Raw genomic sequence first — 24,756 nt, 5'->3', positions numbered from 1 at the left:
TGTTTTAATAGTATTATTTGTAGTATAACCAGTCAGATACTGGATATGTTCTCCTAAAGCTTACAGTACTTCCTTTCCTCAAATCTCAGAAAATAGTTATTTACACATTCACCCTTCTAATGAATTGATCATTCCCTCACTGTTGTAAACAGATTACCTCAAGTGGAAACAAAACCACTGCTATAAACAAGTGTACAGACTGAGTAACATGCACTAGGTTGTCTTCAGTGTGTTAGGGCAGTGAGTTGATGGAAAGACTGACTTTCATGTCTGTAGAGGGGGTTGATTTAAAACTGGGGGAAAAAATATACAGTAGTTCAAGCATGAAGAAATACCAGCCTACTTATTTCCTAAATTGGTAAATGAGCTTCATAAAAAAAAACACATTTTGTCAGCCTCTGAAAACTTCTCAAGGGATTTTATGTAAAGTGTGCATGAGCACACAGAAGAGAAGATACAATTGGGTGTCCACAACTCACTAGTAGGGTGGCCAACTTAATATCTGCACACCGAAGAAACTTATTTTCTCCAGCCCTAGACTAACAAACATCCATTGTCTCTTATTTAACGCTATTTTTCTAAGTTTTTGAATATTTTATCTTTAAAATAAAAAAGGGCCACTTTTGTGTTCAGTACAGCCCCATACCAGAATACGGGAGCTTGGTTTACAAAATACAAACGGAGAGCTGTAAATATTGTACAAATCAGTCAGGTTTGGTTAATAGTTAAATAGAATCTCCTTGTACATAAAAAAGTCAAGAAATATCTGCAACATTATTTCAGTGCAAAACCTTGCAGTGCCTGTTGTTCGACAGACCGTTGTCTGCAAACATTGTTGAATTTTGAACACCGTATTTTACAATTTAGCGGAAAAACATGTTCTACAATGTTTCAGAATAGCGTACTGTGACTATCGACATCCTTATTATTTTTTTAAATAACAACGTTTGCATAAAGATGTTTGAAAACAATTTTAAGTAGCGTGTTACAGTATCCTGTTCTCAGCAGGGTCATTTTTTTTAATTACTAAAATGTTCCTTTAAAAAAAAAACTCACGTCTGCTGCTCCGCTATACTGTACAGTACTTCACTAGAAATGGTGGCTCGCTGAGATAAAGCAAAGTTAACGCTGCATAAAACGTTTGACTTTCCAGTCGCAGAAAACTCGACGTTGGTAGAAATTTTCAAATGCGCACGTGTAGGGATCCCACGTGCCTTCAACCGCAAAGTTCAATAAGTAGGAAAAAGAAGCCTTATTTTCTCATTTAAGCCTTTCATTTTCATTTTATTCAACTTTTAGGGACAAAAACACCTCGCTGAAAAAATAAATAGCTCCTGCTTAATTGTTTTGTTTTGTTTTGTTTTTTAAATATGAGTTGTTTCCCTAGAGGAAAGCGAAAATGTAATATACACCAAGTTAATGCACCAGCTTTCGGTTCGCTTGCACTAAAACGAGAATCCTAGGGTTGTTTTTTTAATGAAACTGGGTTGTTTTACCTTGCTTGTTTTTACCTTTATAAAAAATACATTCATGCATAAATGAATTTGAACATTATCCTATTTTGTTTTGTTCCTAGGTTTTGCAGAAATTATTGAAAAATGATCCACTTGTTTACCATGAAAATCTGCGTGGTCTTCTCTTAACAAAAAAAAACATGCATTCATCTCATGCATGTACAGATAACTCATACTGTAGGTGCTTTAAACTGAGTTCCTGAAAAGAGTGATGAACTTGAGCTAAAATCCAGTTTATTAGAGAAGTTAAATGAAACTACTATTTTTTTTTCAGCAAGCAAAAGCAACATGTGGTTTGTCATATACAGTAACTGGATATAGGATGGCCTTCATACATATAGAAGTGAATAAATATTAATGTACAGTAAATACAAACCTAAAAATCTAAATTCTTAAAGATCAATTCCAAATCAGAATCTGATGTTGGGAGTAGGGAAAGTATGCTTTCACAGTATGCTATCAAGGATGCTATAGTGGACGTTCGGAGACACAGGCCGCACACTCCCAGCCCACTCAGTATTGATGGAAAAGAAGTGGAAACAGTCACCAGCTTTAGATCTTTGGGAGTTCACATCTCTAAAGATCTAACCTGGACTGTGAACACTGACTCTATCATGAAGAAGTCTCAGCAGCGCCTTTACTTCTAGAGGTGTCTCATGCGATGGGGGATGCCAGCACCTGTGTTGGTGAACTTCTACCGCTGCACCATCGGGAGCGTCCTCACCAACGGGATCACCGTGAGGTACGGCAACACCTCGAGAGAGAGAGGCACTGCAGAGAATGGTCAATATGGCCCAGAAGATCATCGGCTGTGGTCTCACCGAGATTAAACAGCTCTATGAGGACCGCTGCCGTGGTAGACTTCTGGCCATCACAGAGGACAGTCACCACCCCGGGCATGAGCTCTCCACCCCACTGCCCTCAGGCAAGAGATACAGTACAAGAGCATACGGACACTTACCACCAGAGTCTTCAATAGCTTCTACCCACAAGCAGTGCGATTGGCGAACACATTTAGCCATGCCCCTCGGACCACACCTATACCCTCTAACTCATTATGATTTCTTATTTATTTATTGCACATCTCCAGTCATTGTTTACACGTCTGCATTGTTTGCATTCAAACTGTTTACTTGTATACTGTCTTGATGCACTGTCTGCACTTTGTGTTTTTACACTTGTTTTAACAATCGACTTTCTGTAAGTAAGAATTCCATTGTACCAGCACGTGTACCGGTCACATATGGCAATAAAGTTCAAGTTCGAGTTCCCAGGTTAAATATCTGGGAGATACCTCAGAGGAACTGTGAAAGTCCTATTTCATGAAGCAAACGGAACTTTTTTAAACAAAATAAAGGCATAGATCAGTTCAACTTCCATTAAGCAGTTCTGATTTCTATTTTGTCTTGCACACAGTTTCTCAGTCTCAGAGTCCGACTGAATGTTTACCATCCATTACCAAGGTCTTGGTCCTGTACAAGAGATGCAGGCTAAAGAAACATCTGTAGCTAAAGAAACAGTAATTCACAAATTTAATCTTCCTGAAAATCGTGATCATTTTTACTATTGACATTTTGTTGAACAGACCTACAGTGGGTAAATCCATGCCTTTATGTGGAATAACATTTATCAACATAGCTGATCAACGGGTTCTGCTGTTAAAGCCACAGGCTTCTCATTTTTGTGCTAACTGCTGGAAGGAAAGCAAGCTGTCAGTGTGTGATGCTCATTTTGCACAGAGCTGCATTAAATCAAATCGATGCCAAACACAGTTAAATATCCAAAACTTGAATACTTTACTTTTTTTAAAAACATACATGCATAAATAGGGCGATCAAAGTTTCCTTTGATGTGCAGTATACTTCAGCTCTAGGTCTTCACTAACTATTTGAATACGTAAGGAAAAAAAAGCCCTTCAGTGCTCATAACTGGGAAATGTACAGTAGAAGTTGCCAAATAATTTCACATTAATACTGCTCCCTATTTATGTTTCTAAGCCTCAGAGTCCATTTGTTTCTTCTGACACTAATATTTGACAAATGATGACATAATAAGTAAAACCCCTGTGCCGGCTGTGTGTTTCCCAGTTCACCAGTCACTTCTCTTCTCTACACTTAAAAAGACAAATCTGAAAAGCTGCCGCCTGAAGTGTGCAGCACAGGGATTTGTGGGACTAACAAGTGACACGCAGCTTTTTAATACAGACGGAGGGTGGCTTTGAAAATTGTGCTCTGCAAAAAGTGCTCCCGCTTTTCTAAATGTAAGAGGTTGTGTTTAGAGGTGTAAAATTGACAAGAGACAAAAATGCATGTGGAAAATGTTCCTCTTGAGCAGATTTTCATTTTTAATCTCATTTAGCAAGCAAATATCTTAGCAACCATGGAAATGTTTAGTACATCCCATTATGACATTGTGACATTAATAATTACATCGTTTTCTTACATTTGCATTGCCTTTCTCATACTAGATTCAAAACCTCTTTACAGTACGTACTGAAGTGCTGCACTTATTGTGCACCAGCAGGTCATGTGATGATGTGAGAATTTACTCAACCAGTTGAGATCAGGGAGAAATTTAGTTAGGCTGGATCGCAGAAGCCTAAACCTGAACTTTGCTGGGATACTGGGATTTAAAACCCCTCCTCTCATAAGCAGTGCTGTGGGATTTAATGGAACCATTATATAGCAAATGCTCGGGACTTCTCATTAACCTCTCAGCCGAAGCATAGTTTTCCCGATCTCCATATAGGAGCATCTGCTTGGAAATTGTGGCCCAGAGGGAAGAGCGCGTACGAGCACAATCGATGGCAACCTGATTTCCTCTGAGGTTTTCCATCCCAGTATTAACCAGGTTCAGTTTTGCATCGCTGTTAGAGCAATCTTGTGCACATCGCACATGGCAGAGAAACGCAGTGTAACTGAAATATACAGTATATTGCCTGGGCAGGTTTTGATTTTTTTACAGTACATTTACACTTGACACAGTCTCGTTTTCAGTTTTAGTCCAGGAGTTGGGTAGCTAGTGTGAAGACCAGGGTTCAAGCATGATTCATGTCACATAATATGCAGAAGCAGCACAGGGGTCTCAAATTAACTCCAGCGCATAAGCAGATGGTCACAAAATACAATGTAGGGAAGCCCAATTCAATAGTTTTCTTTGTAAGAATCCTAAGAAATATAAACTGTTGCCAACGAGACTCAATGAGGCCTTTTACTTTGAACTTATTTTTGTTTAGCTCCAGAAGTTCAGTCAGCTGCTGCAATTATAACCACTACAAAACAAAGGACACTTACTGTACATCTTGAGGTTTTCTTAACATTGAGAAAACGCATGCATACATAACGCAGAACACTGAAAATTCTGGATTTTTTCATGTAAGTCTCTTGTCTTTTTTAATGCTTCAGCTGTATGCTGATGCCGAATGTTCTGTGTAATTGTTAGGCTGAATTTGTTCCAGTCCATTTATTTTGGTGACATAGTGAGTTATCACCCTATGTGCAGAAGTACAATCCCTTACTGGAGCTGCTGAGTGAGCAATCCTACTTTGGGGAATATCTCTCGGAAGACAGCCCTACCAGTCCACCTGCTTCCCATACTGCCAAACACAGCACACAATCATTCCTCTGCTATCTCAACACTTCCCTGCCCTTATCTCTTTGGAAAAGGATTGTTTTTCCCTTTAAGAACTTAACCGCAGCAAAAGCAATTACCTAGGAAATGTCTTTACAACTTTTCATTGTGTTACAGATTAGATTAAATGCATGAAAATAGAATGTATATAGATATAGACATGTAGAAAGAGAGACGTATTTGACACAAAGACAGATCTGTGGGGATTTAAAGAGGACAGGGCAGTCATACAATAAACATGTAAATACTAGGCTTAAGAAGGCTAGAAATGTGCAGTCATGAGCACTATTGTGCATTATCTACAGTGTGTACAATGAAAAATCTGCAAGAATTAAGCTATTGTTCACTCCACACAGTCATCACCTGCAATGTAGCAGAGATCAATCTACCACCCTTGGATCTGTCATATCCCCCCTCACCCAATGAGTTTTTGACATCTCTGAGATTACAGTGGTATGTGAATGTGCCTGCAGCCAGCTTATGCATTTTCAGACTTGTCAAGTGACAACACGTGCTGTGTTGTCTTTTATGGCGTGAAATAGTGGTGATCTGAAAGGCTGAAAAGACAAATCTGGGTACCTTTTACACCTATGCCCTGTAGTACTGGCTGAAGAAAAATGAAGGATTAGAAAACGTTTCAGAGCAGAATGATTCTGCTTTGACCTGGCTAGTCACCATGCTTGAACCCTGCTGAGAATGTGGCAAGAGTGTGGTTTGTTCTTAACCAACCCCTGTGAAATCACGGTATACAAGTGTACTGACACTTTCTTGGGAAAACTGAGGGCCAGGAACAGGCACCACACAAGGTTTGCTAATGTTGTGAAACAACAGGTGAAAACATTCCTGCCTTTACAACAAAGTATTTTTGCCACACATACTTGCCAAATACTCTCAATATTAATGAGCTTTGTACCTATTTTATAGATAGGCATCTGTTCATTTGATCTGAATGGTGCTATACAGTACCATTATGCGAACGTACTGTATATACTTCAGACATTCACACTGCAAAACTGTCCTTTTCTGAAACAATATGAAAAGTGCAACACTGAGTAAAAATATTTAGTGGTGTTTTTTATACTACGTAGGTTTGATGACAGTTGAGTTTAACATTTTTCTAGTCATACACTGATGCAACTTTAAAGGAATCAAATTTGTAGCTTAAAATTGTATGTATACAGAGATACAGCATTAACATGCTTCTTTCAAGTAGCTTTCATGTGCATATGGTTAATTAACAAGTATTGTACTAATTAGTCATTTAAAGAAAAATAATAATATTTATCTGTATAATTTTTGCTTTGTATCGAAAAACAACAAAAAACACTTTAGAGGTCTGTGCAACTTACAATATTAGTAACCAGCAATTGTACATGATTGTCTAGCTAATGCACAGTGAAATAATGATGTGTGATTTCAATGCTCTAGCCAGTTTAACAAACAATGATTTCACCTCCAATTACACCATTAAATATGCTTAATGAAAGCTTGCATTTCTTAATGGATGACACTTTTTACTAGTTAAACTTCGCATTAACAAAAAGATAGAGGCTGCTGCATTTCCATCACATAACCTTTAAAATTAATCATTTGACAGCAACAGACAAAAGCTAGGAACCTACCGTTTGTAAGTCTAATGAGATAATGCTAATGAAACAGTGTTGTTCCTGCATTTGACATTTCCACTGATTAGAAATTGGAAATCTCTCACCGAATGTGTTATTCCATCCCAGGTCTTCAGAGAAATTACTGGAATTGATGCACATGTGTTTGTGTGTGTGTTTGTGAGTAAGAGCAGTTTGTGTGAGAACACTTTATATAAATGCTAGTGTTACTGTACATTGTAAAATGCTTCACCACATAAGTGTGGTGTGTGTAGAAGGACTTTTCTGTTACAAATGTATTAAACAATTCAAAACTGCTGACACTCATATACTGGAATACCTAAAATGTGATCTCAACAGCCATGTGATTAATACATGTGTGGTAATATTGAACTGTAAGCTTCAGATTTGTGATTGGAGTGCTTCCAGGAAGACTATATGAAAAAGGTAATCAAGTCTTTTGGGGAAAATAAAGTAAAAAAAAAAAATCAGTCATTACATTGAGATTTGAAAATTCACACAGTGAAAATGCTACGAGTGTAAACAAGAAAAAAATAGAAATGCAACATCAAGCATTTTATAATAATAATAAACTTTATTTTATATAGCGCCTTTAAAGGTGGCTTCTCAAAGCGCATTTTAGTCTTTTAGTTGTCACAACTTACAAGTTTATGCATGTCATGAAAATTTACCTGTACTTCTGCATTTCTCCCAATAGCCTGTCAGGCTTTTTCATGGTGTGAATATTATTCACACAGTTTGTTCAACTCAACGATGAACCATACCGTAAAACATTATGTAAAAACAAACTTTAACAAGTAAAAACAAATGTTTTGCAAGGTAAAACATACCATATACCATTAAATAGCAAGTGTACTATAATGAAGCATTTTGTGCAATACTGAAATATACAGTGGATTGATAAATACCACTGAGTAAAGACATTTTTGTTCAGGAAATATGTACTATCCAAATAAAGGTTTCTGTATATTTGTTCAGCATTACACACAAAGCTCACAAGCACTTACAAAAGAGCCTCAGATTTCAACCAAAACCTATAAATGAAAGAATATGTACTACTACAAATATGTATGCTATTATTAAATATATCCAGAGATTTCTTCTATAGCAAACCAAATAAAAAATGAACAAAATGAAATTCGTTTTTATCAGCCTCCTCCAAGTGAGTGCTTAAAATGCACTTTTCCAAGGAAAAAATTCTTTACAGTATGACATGAATTACAATAATGAATTACATTTTTAAACCTTTATAAAATATGCAAACTCCATAAAACAAAATACTTGAGGAGAAAACTGGATTTTTTTTTTTCACTGTTTACCAGTAGTAATCCATCTTTAAGAATGAAAACATTTTCATTTTTCAAATACAAAAAACAGAGCAGATGAGAATCCAAGGTCATTCTGTTTAATAATTCATACTCTGCACGACCACTGAGATTAGGCATGGTGTGCGACACTAAAATGAGTGTTAGGCTAAGCAATTTCAGTGCTTTATAACAGCAGCCTAATGTTGATTAAAACACATCAAATATAAAGGAGCATTGTATTGGTTTTCTGTATACCTTATACCATTTTAATGTAAGATTTACACATGTAATTCAGGTATACGTCTTGTGATAAAGCTCTGTTATGTTGCAGAAACAGAGTGATCATTCACAGATGAAGAAATAAGACTCTAACTCGTGGGCTTAGTCTTATATTCTCTCCCATTTATAATGTTTCATTAACCCCACTTCTGTTCATACATCTAAACCCCTTTCAATTGAACTTCCCCCCTGCCTTTACAAAGACCAGATAAACCTATAAAAGTGACTTTTGTTAGTTATTTTATTATTAAGACTTAGAATTGGCAGTTGTGCATTTTCAAGTGTTGCCACTTTAAAGATAAGAATAAAGAAGTGTCGACAGACCTTTCCAATCCGCTGGGTTCTCGCTGACAGGGTTCCGTATCTGAAGGCACTAAGGAAGTCACAAGGTTTGTGGTGTCGCTAGGATCCCATAGACCCCCTGCTGACTAATTTCCACCTTATTATGTCAGTGCTCAGCCAGTTGCTACTTTGGATATTCTGGACAGGTGTACCTAGTGACATAACCCCAACTCAAACCCAAGACACCTGGATCACAGAGGTCCTAGCATCTTATCAGTTGATCTTCATTTGTCACTCACCATTACATTAATCCCCCCAGTGGATCCATAGTCCAATCCCTATTTTTTTACATGTAAAATTGCAGATTCCCTTTTCCCAACTATTGTTGTCAGATTTCATTCCAGCTACTCGGTTGAAATTCAAGTCAGGGAAGCAAAAGACGGAGCTCAAAGAGAGGGTGTTAATAATGCCTCATCATTTTGTTAGAGGCTTAAAGCATAAGCAATTTGAACAGAATCCACTCATCCGATATAAATTCTGAAACACGGACCATAGGAAGTCAATATCTGAGGTTGTAGGAAGTCAAATGAAAGATGCACATCTTTCTCCAAGTTCCGCTAGATTTAAACAAATCATGTTATCTAAAACTTTGATTGGTTAGTTAAAACTATGAGATATTTTGATCTGCTCTTTGCATTTTTTTTGTTTTAATTTGGCCATTAAGGTTAAGGGAAAGAAAGTCGACGTGCAGCCAGAGAAATGTCTTGGCATAATGTGCCTATGAAGTAGGCCAAAATGGCCTCATTCATTTCATAACATCCAAGGCGTGTGTGCACTGCACTTGCTTTTGCCAAGGTCTTCTCGTATACAGTGGGTCCATCTGCTTGCTGGTAATCAACAGTCTGCACACTTTACAGTATATGTTTTTTTTAGTCTCCTTAACAGGCTCTCTCGGCTTTATCCTTGCCACACACAAATCCAATGCCAGCCACATTTTTCAGTCTTTCAGTCACCCCATAGAAGCATCTACAGTATGACTTTGTTTCACTGGAAATGTTGCTCTTGGCCCCCAGGCTTCCCCCGGTGTTTAAAAGGAGCTGTGAAAGGGGTTGCCTTGGGGAATGCTTTTTTGTACATATACTGTAGGTATATACTGTAGGTATAGGTTCTAAGCTGCTGGACCACCATCTTGTTAACTTGTCTGGCTGAAAAACATGACATTGCTGACCAAAGATTACTGTTGTCAACCCCCCCCCCTTCACCTACAAGGAATGAACCAGGGAGGCAGCTGCAAGTGTGCATTTGGGTTGGAAGGAGAAGGTCTAGAAAAGATGGCTGCAGAACTGTGGGCAGCCAATGAGTATTTATACGGTATATGGAAGAGAAAGAGTGAAATCAGAATTTAACTGCTCCTGAACATCTGTTAAATAACATCAAGGCGACACCGAGTCTCCAGCCCTGATCCTGCAGAGCCTTGCTCTTTCAAGTGTTATTAGTACATTTTGTCAATGGCTAGAAATCAATATCAAAGATATATCTATTATCAAAAGCATGATGTTGATTAGGTAAAATAATTGAGTCCTGGAACAGAAATGAAAAACACAAGGTCCTATGACTTTTCAGGACAGGGCTGGAGGCCCACGTGGAGCTAGATCAGAACTGGCCAGCCTTTGGCCAGAGTGACCTATGGTAGTCATAAATTGGATATCCCTGTGGTAGAATTAAGTCCTCAAGGGCCACTGGTCAGCAGGTTTTAAGGGTCTTGTTAAATCTCAAGCTTCTGAAGACCAAGCTTAGACATGTCCAGCTAATCAAACAATGATTTTAGTTTGGTTAGGACTCAGGTTAGAGAACTGGAAACCCTGAAGACTGCACTCCTGCTTTAGAAGTTTACTCCCATGAGTGTCAGTTAAAGTTCTAATATCCATAACACGACTTTAATAATATAAAAAAACATAACATAACTACAGATGCTTTTAGCTGACAATTTACAGCATTAACAATGAACAAAAGTTATTCTTTTTTTCCCCCCAACATAACGGTACCCTTATGTGGTCATGTTTAAAACCCATAGTACAGCTGTCAGGCAAAGGCTTATGTCTAATATAACTAATTACTTAACTAGAGCAAATTAACATTTGTGCTGCAGCTCTTCAGCTATTGCCAAGTCGCAATCACAGACTATCTCCTGAACATTGCCACGTTCTGCAGCAGAGTTGTCAACCTCTATGTTCGTGAAAGTCTTGCTCCAAAATGCACAAACTTGGCAGGATTTTGATTTTTTGACGAATACTATATTCTGCAACCCAATTTAAAAGACCCCAAGCTAGGATTAGTTCAGGAGGGAATAAAAAGGAAAGTACAGTATTCAGAGTCTTTGATTTATCATTAAAAAGCATTGAGAAATGGGGCCAGGCATTTAAAATTACAGATAAGGAATTCACATCCAATGGTAATGCACGTGTAACATGCACCACAGAAAAAAAAAGAGCTGTCAAATAAGTAGGGTAGGTCCTAAAAAGAACAGATAAAAGTTAGAGAAACCTATATACTGAATTTCTATGAGCTATTACAGTAAATGCAAAGCTGCCTAGTAATGAATTCATTACTTTGAATGATAAATATTGGGTGCTTTTAGCAAAGGAAATAGTAATGTGTGATAGATCAATCCATAACAGGTTCCCAGATGCAGCTCATTTATTCATGCAATTGACAATAATCTTGCACTGAACTACAGTAAATTGTTCTTTAGCTGCAATGAGTTACATTTACAGGGACAGACATACAACAGGTTAATTTTGTGTCTAAGGGATGGCTACGGCTGCCATTTCCCTGTCTTTTTCTAAAGTTACACTTTAGTGTAAGTTTGAGTGCCTGCTGATTAATGCCTTTCCTAGAAGTAGAGATCATACGGTATATCAAAACCATACTAGTGCACTCAAGTGCACCATACTGTACAGTATGTATAGATTGCAATGCATTTTGATCATGCTTTTCAGCAATGTTTGTACATGATGCATTTGTTAAAGAATATATTTTAACAGGCGCAGGCCAACAACATCTTGGCTGCTGCGCTGTCACAGCACTTTGTTTTCTGGAGTCTCTAATTGTCAATGTTCTTGAATTAAGATTTGCAAATATACAGCAGTTCAATATTCGATCAGTTTGCCATTAGAAACACATGTCAGCCATTTCCATTTAAAAGGTATGAATACAGGGGCTGCAAAAGTTTGCAGTTCTCACCTTAGATAGCCGAGAAAAATCTACAGTATAAAGGTGCCCTCTTTTGAAATGTGTGGACTAACCATAAAATAAGTAAAGGCAGGCTGACCAATTTTTTCTGCTCTAAGCATCTTCAAAAGATGATTGACCACTAAAAATGTGAACTGATGAAATTGTCATGCCGATAATCACAATATTCAAGGAGCTCCATACAATATTATAAAGCCATATATTTGTGGTAAGAGTTGTTGTGACCCATGACCTATTGCAAAAGTACACTGTAAGGCAGTCTACTGCAGGACAAAGACAATTTATAGTCACCAATTAATTAAGAGAACTAACTAGCATGTCTTTGAAAGGTGGCAGGGAACCATAGCACCCATAAAAAAACACTCCCCAATCTAAATAAATCCAGGATCCAACCTGTGCATCCCTCAAGGAAATTTTAAAAAGAACAAAGTAACAACTATTGCATTTTATACTATATAGATATAATTAAGATTAAATACACAGGTACAGTGCATGAGAATGCATAGATTTTAGTTTATTTTATATCATGGGGAACCTTTCACTTCAGTAGTGTTTGCTCTTTAGTTAGCAGATTACTTTTTCACTTGCATTTGTTTTTTCATGCTTCACAAATAAGTTCATCTTGGGCATAGAAGATCATGTCCTTCTCCATGGTTTTTGGCATTTGAATACCTACCGTGTAACATTTCCCAATGTGAAAGATGAAAAAAATAAAACAGCAAAAAAAGTCAGTGTTTCGATTTTGTATCAAATTCCCAAAGCTTCCAGAATCTATAGATTCTTACTCATTAAAAATATTGTTTTCCAGAATAGCAATATACTCAACAGCATATGAGTCCTTTTTTTCAACTGGTGCAAAGTTTTTGGTAAAAATCTTGATAAATTCACTAAGATTCAGCCCGTTGAGATTTCAAATTCCAATATTTTTTTTTTTTGTTCTTCAAGTTCAGGTTTCATATCTTGTGCGTCTCTTTAAATTCAAGCTCTGCAATGAGAGGAGCACTCGGTTTAAGAACTATAATGATAGCGTGTTAGAGCGTGATGACTCAGGCTGTTCGACGATCCTCGATTAAAATAATGGAGAGTTTGCATTAACTGGCACCACACACTGGTCGGTCATCTCGGGACGAAAAAACGCACCTTCAAGCAACTCCCTGTTGCTCATCAAGCTTAGAAGGTCCCATCAGTGAGGCGTCACTCCGTCTGGGTCAGATATGATATTGGTTAGCAAGAAAAAGCAGCTTTATTGTCGGTTTAGGAGGTTTAAGGAGCTTTATGACATGTTGTGTTGAATTTTAATATTCCCTTTGCCTGAAGGTAGGGGATTAGTATTTCTTGGGCACTGTTTCATTTTTATAGCCTGTCTCAGTTCGTATTCCTCCACCTCATTAAAAGCCAATGGAAAGAAGGAGTTGCTATGGCAATGCTTCATTTGGCGATACACAAATGTTCAATCAGCTTTTGTTGGCAAATGGAGTACAATGCCTTTTCATTTACTAGGAACTTCAACTAGTTTCTACAACTTATGTCAGAGTGTTTTTCACAATATTGATTTAACCTAAAAATCTCTCAAACGTTCCTTTCTGCTTTCCATTATTAGACTCATTATTGCAAAAGTTACCATGGTCTTCAAACCATGTAAGGATATGTAAGGAGAAAGGAATCCTTAACAGAGCTGCGGTTAACTTTTTCATAAAAAGACTGGGATTTTGAGAGTGCCTATTTTAATCTATTATCTATGACTTTTCAAATTTTATTCCAATATAGTTTTACACCAGAGTTCAGAGCACCTTATCCAGCCATTCATCTGTAAAATCCTTCGTTTCTTCATTGAAGGAAGATGAGAGGAGGTTTATGATTCTGCATGAATGATCTTTTCCTCTTTTTTTGTTCCAGGCCAGAGATTTGTCAATGAGGGAGAATACCTGGAGATCACGGAAATTTCCAAAGACCAATCTGGTGTATACGAATGCAGCTCGTCCAATGATGTTTCAGCTCCAGACATCAGGACAGTACGCGTGACAGTAAACTGTAAGTTAAATAAAATCTCTCCAGCAAGTGTTTTTTGCACTTTGATAGATATTTAGTAAGCCTTGATTCATACTTTATCCTGTACACACCACAATTAAGGTACATTAGATAACATGCAAATACAGTATACTGTAAGTGATCTGAGGATATTATCCAGCTTTGAGGGTACTGGCTTTGACAAAGTAGTGTATTCCATACTTCCACAGCCTTTAAACGGCTGTAAAGAAGTGCTTCTTGCTCTTAGATTTAAATTAAACTAAATTTGTTTCCATTTGCAGCTACTGGTTCATGTTTCACTGTTGTGTCTAAAGAATCCATCAGGTTGACTTGGTCAGCGCCTTTGTGGATTACAAATCCTGTATGTGAATCAGGTCACCTCAAAGGTTTTCCCTGTTTAAGACCTAAAGAAGACTCACTTCATTTAGTCTGTCAGTGTAGGGCATTCCTTTGAGCCTGGGGATGCATCTAGTCAATTGTCTTTTGACTGATTCTAGAGCAGCGATCTCTTTTTGTAATTTGATATCCAAAATGATAACCAAGTCCTTACTAGTGAATTGCATAGTAGTATAGTAGCATATTTTCATTTAAAAAAAAGTACCTTTGTTTATATAATCCCTTTGCCTATGTCATCCCCCTGCATCCAGCATAAAACAAATATTATTCCTGGCATGCCTGTGTGAACTGATTTCTGTACACAATGAATAAATAAGTTTGCAGACTCCAATAATCAACCCAGTTATCCAGATCACGTTTCGGTTAAAAATTGATTGGAATGTGGCCTTATGCCACCTGAATAAAACCTGCATATACAGTAGGTGATGTGATGCTACAACTGTCATACTCATTTACAATTACAGTGCCAATATACAGTAACAGTTACACATTGTAAGTACCATGAGGTTTGTCTTTTACTGCACGTCTGAAGGTAGAGGCAGGTGGTGTTAAGGACAGTATTGGAACTGGGCTTAAGAACATTCTAACTTTCCTGTGGTCTCTTTTGGAAATAACTGTAGTACCAATAATAAAATCTTAGTCTAGCATAGTGTGTAGCTTACTGTACATGAAGGTCTTAGGCTGACTGACATGAGGCTCCTTATAAATGAAGCATGACCCATGATTACGGAGTTAAATCCAACTTTCAGCTTCTGAGTGGCTGAACCGGTAAAGGTTGAACACTAGGATCCAAGGCGCTGGATCAACGCTAGGTTGAACGTTAGGATCGAACCTGCATGACGTTACTAGAGGCTATAACCAGGAATCAGCAAGCCGCAACATACAATTGGCTATTCACTGCCTGGGGGGGGGGGGATTGGTCAGCTAGGGGTATCTCAGTACCCAGCGATGCAGTGAACCCCAAGGCTTCCCAGGCATGTTGCAGGGTTGCTTTGCTCTTGTTGAGGGACTTGCCCCCCGTTCCCATTCTCGCCTGTGCGTGGTTACAGGGCTTGAAGCCGTGAACTTAGAAGAGTAAAGGGCACACAGCCAGCAGTTCCAAGTTGGAGGTGTACAATATATAAGCAAAACTAACTGGTACAGTAGTTGCTAAAGGCTCCAATCTTATTCTCATTTATCTTTAGCATGGGTACTGTAATTATTGGTCACTAGTAGCACTAGCAGTAACACTGCCTGCAGTAGTAGCAGTAGTTATCACCAGCATCATCATCACCGTGTGTTATGTGAATTGGACATGTCTTACAGATCCACCTTACATTTTTCATGCCAGAAGCAGAGGAGCCCCTCTGGGTCAGAAAGGGGTTCTTGAGTGTGAAGCTTCAGCTGTCCCTGTGGCTGATTTTGAATGGTATAAAGAAGACCGAAGGCAAGTACAGAGTCATAGAGAAGTATAGCCTGGTTATCCTCATTTGCACATTTGTCAAATCAGCATACAGTAGTCTTCTGCACCATATTGTGACTGTAAAAAATATCCCTAAATGTCCTTATGTATTTTGTTCAGCAAATCAATCGCCATCGTATTTACAGTAAAGCTGCACAAACAGTGAAAAGAAAAATCAAGCATTGCCTCTTAAAGAAAGAGTAGAGTGGATCTTATTGTGAGGACAGTTTATAAGTCTTGGAAGGCAGAAAGCGGCCATTTACAGGTACAGGTATTAGCATTTGAATTGTATACATCAGCTAAAAAAAGTGTTACGCATAAAAACTAAGTAATGGTATTTTAAATATTCTGAAATGAAACCATCACATAAACTTTAAAAGTACAGTACATTATGGATAGCACTGCAATTATCAAGGAAAATAATAAAAGTTGCAAATAGCTGGTTTGATAGATTTCATTCTAGGCTTGACAATCGATAACATTAAATTGTAGGAAACATCCAAAATCCAATTTGAAAAATTGCCCTTTCCATATAAAAAGCATGAGCAAACAGCCATTCCAATTACATTTTCACACGTTAGAAGCACAAGAATTTTCTTCTTGTACTGCACTGCAATTAGAAAAAGAATACAGGTGTATATTTCCATAAAAAATATTTCCGCTCTTTCCCCATGAGCATCTTCATATGTCCAAAGTAGCTCAATTAGACAATAGATTACCCAATTAATTTTCCACAAGTGTGTCAAAACACCTTCAGGTGCAAAACAAAAATTCACACATAACACAGCAAAAATAAGCTGTGATGAAGTATGAAGACCAACAAAAATAAGGAAATTAACACTGAACACAAACCATGCATCAGATATCACACTTAACCTGTTAAGTTCTTGAAATGCAAAGAGTATAAAATACACCACAGATGTTCACACATTAAAAAAGGTTTACTTCAGGGCATACTCAACATTTAATCAATTCCAGTCATCACACATAATTAGATTTAATTCAAATAATCCAAAAAATGTAAAGCACTGAGACCAACCATCACTTCCACATACTGTTTTTAATTATTCATTCCCTAGTTGTTTTTATCCTCAGTGAAGAAATTCCAAGTATACATGTTTAGTATTTTCATACATTGTCTTTTCCAACATGCCCCCGGCGTCTGACATGAATGCTGTTTCAGTTCGGACAGGCAGAGGTTAATATACAGCAGCAACGAAAAGTAAGCAAAACAATGTTTTACCAGTGGAACGTTCTTCAATTTCAAATTCCAGTCGAAGGCAGAAAAAGCAATAAGAAGGCCTGAGGGTGTAGGTGATGAGGGGAATAAAGAAATGGAAATCTTGAATTTGCCTCTGGGAATCCCATCTCTATCCTCTTATTTTCACCTGTCCCCCTCCCCTCCCATTCTCATCTCTCCCCGTGTTTTCCCACCTGTTTAGTCTGCCCTGTTCACCTCCACGTGCCAGAGAAAGTTGCCAAAGCATCATACACTGTCTACCTGCTTTTCAGTGTGGAATTAACCTCTGCTCTTGCACACTGACGCCACTCCCCCCTCATTCTATAAACCATCTCTGTCTGGGTTTTGCCGTGATGACCGGAATGGACCACACGCCTGCCGAAACCTACTGTGTTGAAAAGGCGCTGGTTCTGAACTGCCTTGGCATTTCAACGGTGTGTCGTTATTCCAGGCTCTCCAACGGACTGAACGGGGTTAAAATTGAGAACAAGGGCAGGCAATCCATGCTAATTTTCTTCAACGTGTCTGAAGAAGACTACGGAAACTACACCTGCGTGGCAATGAACATGATGGGAATCACAAATGCAAGCATCATTTTGTATGGTAAGGGTATTGTACTGTACAGAACTTATACATGTATTTTAGAACAGGACAGATGTTACAGGGCTTGTTGGTACTTAGGCCTGTTAGAGATAGTAATGTCACCCTCTTGGAGCCAGAGTAGAACCGAATGCTCCCACGGTTGAAGACCCAGGCTTGCGTCATAGTCGAGCTCACTGGTGCCGGGGGGAACCCTTACAGTTGCAGCTCCGATATCAGTTGTGGTCTCTGAAAGGAGCTGCTCTTCCCACATACAGAACGCTATCAATCACTTTTTACATCTGAACAAAACGTTAAAAAAAAACTCAAACAGGAAAGAAACCCGAATTATCTTCAACTCTGAACATGGATTTAAGAACTGGAGAAAAATGAAAAGTGTGAGTTGAAACTCCCCCCCAGTTGACAAGCGCGTGGGCCTGGCCTTCACCCAGGGAGCGGTATTTGGCTAACGAAAGGCGCATATTCGACAGTGACTCGGCGCTGAACTCCATTCTAATTGGCTGGCAGAAATGTCTTCCTTGAGCAGTGTGTTGGAATAGATGCAGTTCCCTTCAAAGAAGGAAACCGGCAGGAGGTCCAGAATGTCATTATCACCGCTGTACAGGATCTGTGCACTGAGGCAGCAGGGTAGCGCCCTGAAACAATTTTTGACTGGAATGCAAAGTCCCCTTTTAATGTAAGAGTTCTGAAAGGGTCTCCTGCGTGGCTGAAATACAGGTTTTAGGTTATCAAGCCCACAGCGGCAGTCCCTTTTAAAAGGAGGACAACTGAGCAGCACCAACTTAAGCTCCACACCTCGGTCCTGCCCACAGCAGAAAGACAAAACCAACGCAAACTAAACAAATAATTTTAAACACGAGGGGTAAAATGATTCATCGCATGTCGTGTCTCATGAAAAAAACAACTAAAGGGGATAAAATAACTGATTTTGTGACACGCAGTAACTTAGCAACTAATGAATGCAATTTGGACCCAAATTTGCCTTCAAAAGGAAACAATAGCAGAGAATTCTGAAGCGTTTACTGTGGCACAGCCATGTCAAGGTGCCGTTCAGTATAAAAATGAACCCTTGAAAAAGCCTGACAGACTTAACTGCTTGTGATTAAAATAGTCAATCAAAAACCCTGTGCATTCATTCCTGCAAACAATATCGTGACACAGGCTCCTTTTTTGTGGATAATTGCCCAGACAGTACTTTTTTTTTCCTAAAATGAGGTTATAAAACCTTGCACCTCAGAAAGGCATTTGCGAAGGAGTCACCTGACGGTTACAATTACAATACCCTGGAGTGACCAGCTGAAAGAAGACGGCCTTGCTCTGCCCACTTAAAGACCATTCTTCAAACTGTCACTGACCGTGCCTCTTGTTTTGGGGGGGTGGGGGGAGAAAAAGTTGGTTTTGAGAAGTAAACTTTTACACTGGAAAGCTCAGTGTTGAGAGAGAGGGATTGTAACAGCAGACTGATCAATGAGAAGCACAACAAGAAGAGAGTGAACAAAGGATTTCTCACCTAGCTTTTCAAGAGACATCATAATGTTGAGGAGGAAAAGCACTGGCGGGTTTTAAATATACCAGAGAATGGGTCTGAACAAGATGGGAGCAACTGGCAAAGTACAGCAGATAAATGAACAAACATACCAACAGGTTTGGACAGCACAATGTGGGTGTGCAGAGGGTGGGAGATCATGAAGATTGCCAGTTCCAGAGAGTTTTCAGGGCCGCGATAGAAACGCTCAAAATGTTGACCCATCAGACAGGATCAAAACGCATGGTGATCAGATCCGAACACTTGACTAATTCTTTGATGTGGATGGGAGCTGACTGCCAGGTTTCCTGGTAAAAACCACTGCATTTCTTGGCTGAAATAGGAAGAACAATTAATTTGGGTGTGGGGAAAGGGAAGGAGGTTACACAACCACCAATGAAGTAAGAATGAGGTGAAGGAATAAGAAATGGGAGCTGAAATGGAGCGCTGTACAGATTGTGCAGCATACAGCAGATTTATGTGTTCTGTGTTCTCCTCTCATTTCATAGCTCAGAGGTTAATTGCTTTTCTTTTTCTTCAACACCTGCAGGACCAGGAGCAGTTCATGATGTGAACAGCGCAGCACTTTCTCCACACAACTTGCTCAGCCTACTCTTGACTATCATTTTGCAGTACTTTCTCAAGTTTTGATGCAGCAGTGACAGCATCCAGCCTCTTCAGCATTACAGTACGACAGACTTTTAGTTCCAAACGAGCAGTGGAAACCCACCAAAAAGAGATGTTTTGCAATTTTTTTAGTATTCAGCCCCACAGTAAAATTGGCAGTGTTTTGGTTCAGTGTTTCTTTTATTTTTTTTAGGGGTGGTGGGAGGGGTTACTGACTTTAGGCATAACTATAGAATGTGTGGCTCTCCAATCTAATTTTTTAAGGAAAACAGAAAAGCAAAACGAAACAAATCTTGAGCCTCATGTTCATTATTTTGTCAAATGGTTTTGCTTAATATTGCAGTTTTATTCAGATCAGCAATGTGTCCTGTCCTGTTTTCTCTCTGTAAAATAAAGTAAATATAATCCAAATTTAAATAATAAAAAGGGTGAGTACTAGAGCAGAAACATCTGTTTTACCCATCTGAAACTTGTACACCAACTGTATCAAAACACACAAAAGCCTAATAAATTAATCAACAAAAAACACCTTACATATAATGAAATCTGCTTCATTTTCATCATTTGAAATGTTTTCTTTGACAGTTGTATGTAGCAAAACATTAACATGATCCTGATATCAATGCCTAACAATTCCATGCATAACTTGTGACAATTCATTAAAAAACTGTTCTAAAATGAATAGCAGTGTCAAATACCATTCAGAATTAAATGCAACAATATACAAAAAATAATAATGCACTATATAATGTATCCATCCATAATTTAAAAGTGTTATCATGGGAGAAGTTATTTTAAACTGCTTTTGTCTAAAGTCATTTGTCAGCTCTGCTAAGTTTACTTGCTGACAGAGGTGTTCCAGACAAAGGCTGCTCTTCTCTTATCGAATACAGGTTGAAGCAGAAGATACAGTATGTGAGAGTTACAGAGGTCACAGCAAGGTGTTACCTAGCTTGCAAGGCTGTGGTTTGCTTATTTTCTTTTAATCGAGGTAATATATTATCATAATTTGGAAGCTGGTGAAAAGAAAATCGGGAAAAAAAATTAGAAAGCCGAATAGGGAATGAACGCAGAATGTGGCAGAAATGGTTGTGCTTGTGCTGGTAACTTGTTTTAGTGTGAGCACAAACTTTAACTGTAATGTACAGCAGATCACATTAAGAAAGTGCTTTGACATGGGCAGTACTACATGGATATAATATGTGGTTTTAAGTGTTTTTATTCATATAAAGGCAAAAAATAAGTATTGGTCAGTGTTTGCCCTTCAGACCCACAATTCCATTCCTACAGTAACTGCAAATTAAGTGGGTACTTATTGTATTCTGTTAGGGTGCTCACTCTTAATAGTCTGAATAATATTGTAAGAACGAAAAATGGAAATAAATTACAAAAAAAATGTCTGGAATGTAATGTAAAGTCTAATGGTAGCTTATTGTGTGTTAATATTTTGTATATACAGTAAATGGAAAATTAAGATGAAGGTGCAGTGTCTTTGTATTTAATTTCAGCAGTTTCTGCCATTAGCATTTTAGTCCACAAGTCTCTTTTTACGGGCAGTCACTGAGCTCAGCTTGAACTGTGTCCGGGGGGGTTATCTCATGACACACAAAACTTCACCACCTCCCAGTTTCACAACTGACGCCAGTGCCACACAGCCAAACGCTATTGTAAAGGGGACGTCTGTTGCTCGACAGTAAGCTCTCTTTGGAATAATTCTATGGTATCTGCTGCCATTCTGTACATATAATGAGAGACTGCACCTTTAATATCCTTATTTATATAAAATTAATCAAAATCATTCACTGGTACAGATGATCACCCTTACAAAGCCTTACTAGAATAAAAATCAACACCTTTCTGATGAATTTGGGTTCCTTCCAGAAAGCACTGATAATAGCCATGAGCAGCACTCAAACAAACAGAAAAGAAGAGACAAGGCCGTTTTATGGAGCGTGAAGACTGGAATTAGGCTTCATATCTTGGGAGTGCATTGCCCTACGTAAGCACTGGCAACTGTAGCAAAGACTAATGCACAGGGCAACTGGGCCAAGGATGCGTCTGAAAAGATCCTACTCCATTGAGCAGGAAAAGCTAATGCTTCAAAAGTGTCAAGAGCTATTGGCCCAAAGTTAGCAGTTGTCGACTCTGTTTTGGTAAGGCCTTGGGTGATAAAAACACCATTTAAAAAAACTTGCTTTTCTGAAATACAATATACAAAACATTTCATTACATGTAATTGTAATAATATACCCAACAGCATATGCTGTAAAGTATGTAAGCATTAGTCAAACAATAGATCTTCCTATCCACTCTAGTGTAAATCTTTGAAACAACACGTTTTAAAGATTGAATTAATTTGGATGTTAAAGAATTAAAGACATGGTTACATACAGTAAATTCTGTATAGGACACGGAAGATCCAATATTTGATTGCACTTGCTGTAAGATGTCACTGACCACAGCAGCTATAACATCGATCCCTATCGATGCTAGCAGACAAGACCTTCTCATACTGTACTTGCACAGCCAAGTTGAATCAAGTCATAAAATTCTACATTTGTGAATTTGGCTACTGAAGCCACATTTTTTTGCTTAGACTCTTGTGGCTGAAGGTCCCTTAAAGGAATGCTTGACTTTACTAGCATGCTACAGAGAACAATACCTCTCAAACATTTTGCTTACCACTCATTCCAACCTGGAAGCAAGGGGGTTGGTTAGATTTCTGTGCATTGTGGTGCATGAGTACCCATGGAATAGTGAGGGAGAGTGTTTACAATACAAAGCAGGACCTTTTGACTTACTGAATTTGCTAGATCAACTTATGCAGTTAGACTCACCACTCTTGGTGTGTAATGTTATTATATTGCAGAATGGTTCTCAAAAACATGGTATGTAGATTTGTTTTCAGAAACATAAAAATTGCTACCTAATATGGTATTGTAAAGTATATGAGTTTTTAATACAGGCACTAGCCTTACATACCCATTCCCCCCAAACCCAAGCAGCACTAATACCTTGCTGTTCTGAAAAGACATCTAGCATGAGAGAAAAACAGATTTATTTTAATATACAACAAGTCCTAATGACCAGACTGCAAAGATACAGTACGAAGTTCGCTCCTTGCTGGCCCCAGTTCACCTACAACCAGACCAGCGTTGTGAGTTATGACTGTTTCTTTTGTTGTGGAGCATGATTAACTATTATTGGGCATAAAGAATAAAAACTGTATGTGCAAAGTTGAAATAAATCCTTTAGGTTGCATTGCAACTGACAGGCTCATCTAACTGACTTAGACAACACATCTGTGATGTGTAATCTGCATGTAATACAGTTTGTACATTTGCTTTTCAGAAACATTTTTATAGTTATTCCATCAGTTCTATTATGTATTTAGTATTGAGAACTAGATCAACAGTTTCAGTAATGAACAACGGAGACATGTTATAAAAATTATACAACATTCTTTATCATGCTAGCAAAGCTAAGTGTGCCTTAATTTCATGTGTTTATTTAAAATGAAGTAGTACAGAAAGACAATGTAATGAACCAATGTATACTAGAGTAAGTCAGCAACAATGGTAAAACTTTCAAGCATTAAGATAGAATACTAAGTTTTGTATGAAAATTATGTATCTTTGTCATGTTGTGAATTCTAACGCTATTATGAAGGCTCGACTTGTTTTGGAAAAGTTCCAGTATATGTATGGTTTGGTCCTCAAACCAAGAAATATATTGTGGAGTTCCATCATCCTGTTTTGTTCACACACCAATGTGAATAATGTCTCCATAAACTTTGCTTTTGTCTCAGACCATTCAGGTATGAGAAATGGTTCCAAAAAGTCAAAATGTTATCAAAGCTGTAAAGAAAAAATGACCACCGTTATGTATGGTTTCTGTAAAAAACAAGTCTCTTGAACTGACATTGGTTAATTCTTTTGGGTTATAACAGAGAATGAAGTAAAACCCCCATCATCTACAGCACGTAAATCACACATACAGTATTACTCTCCATCACTCTCGTGGAATTCTGTCTAGTCCTTTTGCCTATAGCTCTGACATGATGTTGGTCACAACTCAACAAAAGCTGCTCTTATCTAAATGACAACTGTGTGGGTGTCCATTTGTGCCCTGTTAAAGTACTTTGATGAAAGGGTGTTTGTCCAGAAGACTCTATAAAAGAGAACATATAATTCTCCTTAAGAAATGCCTTGTTTCAGAACAGACTACATTCATTCTCAATGATACATGCATTACAAATGGATTATATAAAAAAATATATATACAATATTTCATACAGTATTTTGTTCTGGTAAGGCTGTGTAGAGTATTTAAATAAATTGTAAATGTTTCATGACTCTTCTTGGCAAATGCCAAAAATGAACATACTAACTTAATTTTGTGCATGTTATGGCATAGTTGTATCTTTTCTATTTGAGAATGAGTAAGAGATGGTTGTAACTGTGCAGTGTAATAAAGTTTAATGAACTTTTTTAAATGCTACTGACTTTCTTATTACACAGACATTATTTCATGCGAGGCATTCTGGTCATTGGATTCAAATGACAATCTATACAGAAGTTATTTTCAGATTATTTTTATTTGCACAAACATCAAAAAAATCTGAAGAATACCAAATGAAAATGTAAAAACACATTTAAATATTCAAACGCATCACATACAGAACAACAAAATATTTTCAATAACTTATACAATGAATAAATCAAAATCTGCAGAAAGGTACACATCCTAAATCTGACATGAACCAGTACAGTATATAAGAAATGCAAGCTTGATGAGAAAGAAAAAGTATTGAAATTTAGTTAAATGTTAATGCCATCAGCATACTGTATTTGCTCAAATTCCAATGACAAATATAGACCACTGTGCTGAAGAGCTCCCATTCAATTTCTTCACTCTGTAGGACAGAGGTCCAATTTTGAACCATTGGATAGAAGCTACACCTGGTCATGTTAAAGCTCTTGTAATTTAGGACCCAGGTATAAATATTCA

The 24,756-nt window shown here is 37.9% G+C and overlaps 1 protein-coding gene and 1 long non-coding RNA gene across 5 annotated transcripts in view; one reads left to right on the top strand and one right to left on the bottom strand.

Annotated features, from left to right (window-relative positions):
* The window catches only part of LOC148641027 (uncharacterized), a 595,511-nt gene extending 594,313 nt beyond the window's left edge, over positions 1 to 1,198 (bottom strand). Inside the window, exon 1 of one of the 2 annotated variants that reach the window (XR_015930171.1) lies at positions 1,057 to 1,198. This is a non-coding gene — a long non-coding RNA (uncharacterized LOC148641027). The remainder of the gene's footprint in view (positions 1 to 1,056) is intronic. The other variant, XR_015930170.1, reaches the window with a different exon arrangement.
* The window catches only part of opcml (opioid binding protein/cell adhesion molecule-like), a 583,482-nt gene extending 559,236 nt beyond the window's left edge, over positions 1 to 24,246 (top strand). For 2 of the 3 annotated variants that reach the window (XM_088619435.1, XM_088619434.1), the window contains 5 exons: positions 13,786 to 13,920; positions 15,619 to 15,739; positions 16,938 to 16,976; positions 17,446 to 17,597; positions 19,670 to 24,246. In XM_088619435.1, the coding sequence (XP_088475561.1) occupies positions 13,786 to 13,920; positions 15,619 to 15,739; positions 16,938 to 16,976; positions 17,446 to 17,597; positions 19,670 to 19,770 (548 nt within the window). In that variant the 3' untranslated portion in view covers positions 19,771 to 24,246. The remainder of the gene's footprint in view (positions 1 to 13,785; positions 13,921 to 15,618; positions 15,740 to 16,937; positions 16,977 to 17,445; positions 17,598 to 19,669) is intronic. The other variant, XM_088619436.1, reaches the window with a different exon arrangement.
* Positions 24,247 to 24,756: the final 510 nt, after the last annotated feature.

This window comes from Lepisosteus platostomus, chromosome 25, assembly GCF_059453375.1.
Source record: "Lepisosteus platostomus isolate fLepPlt1 chromosome 25, fLepPlt1.hap1, whole genome shotgun sequence".
NCBI lineage: Eukaryota > Metazoa > Chordata > Actinopteri > Semionotiformes > Lepisosteidae > Lepisosteus > Lepisosteus platostomus.
Note: the sequence above shows the minus strand (reverse complement) of the source record. Positions and strands in the feature narration are given on the sequence as shown.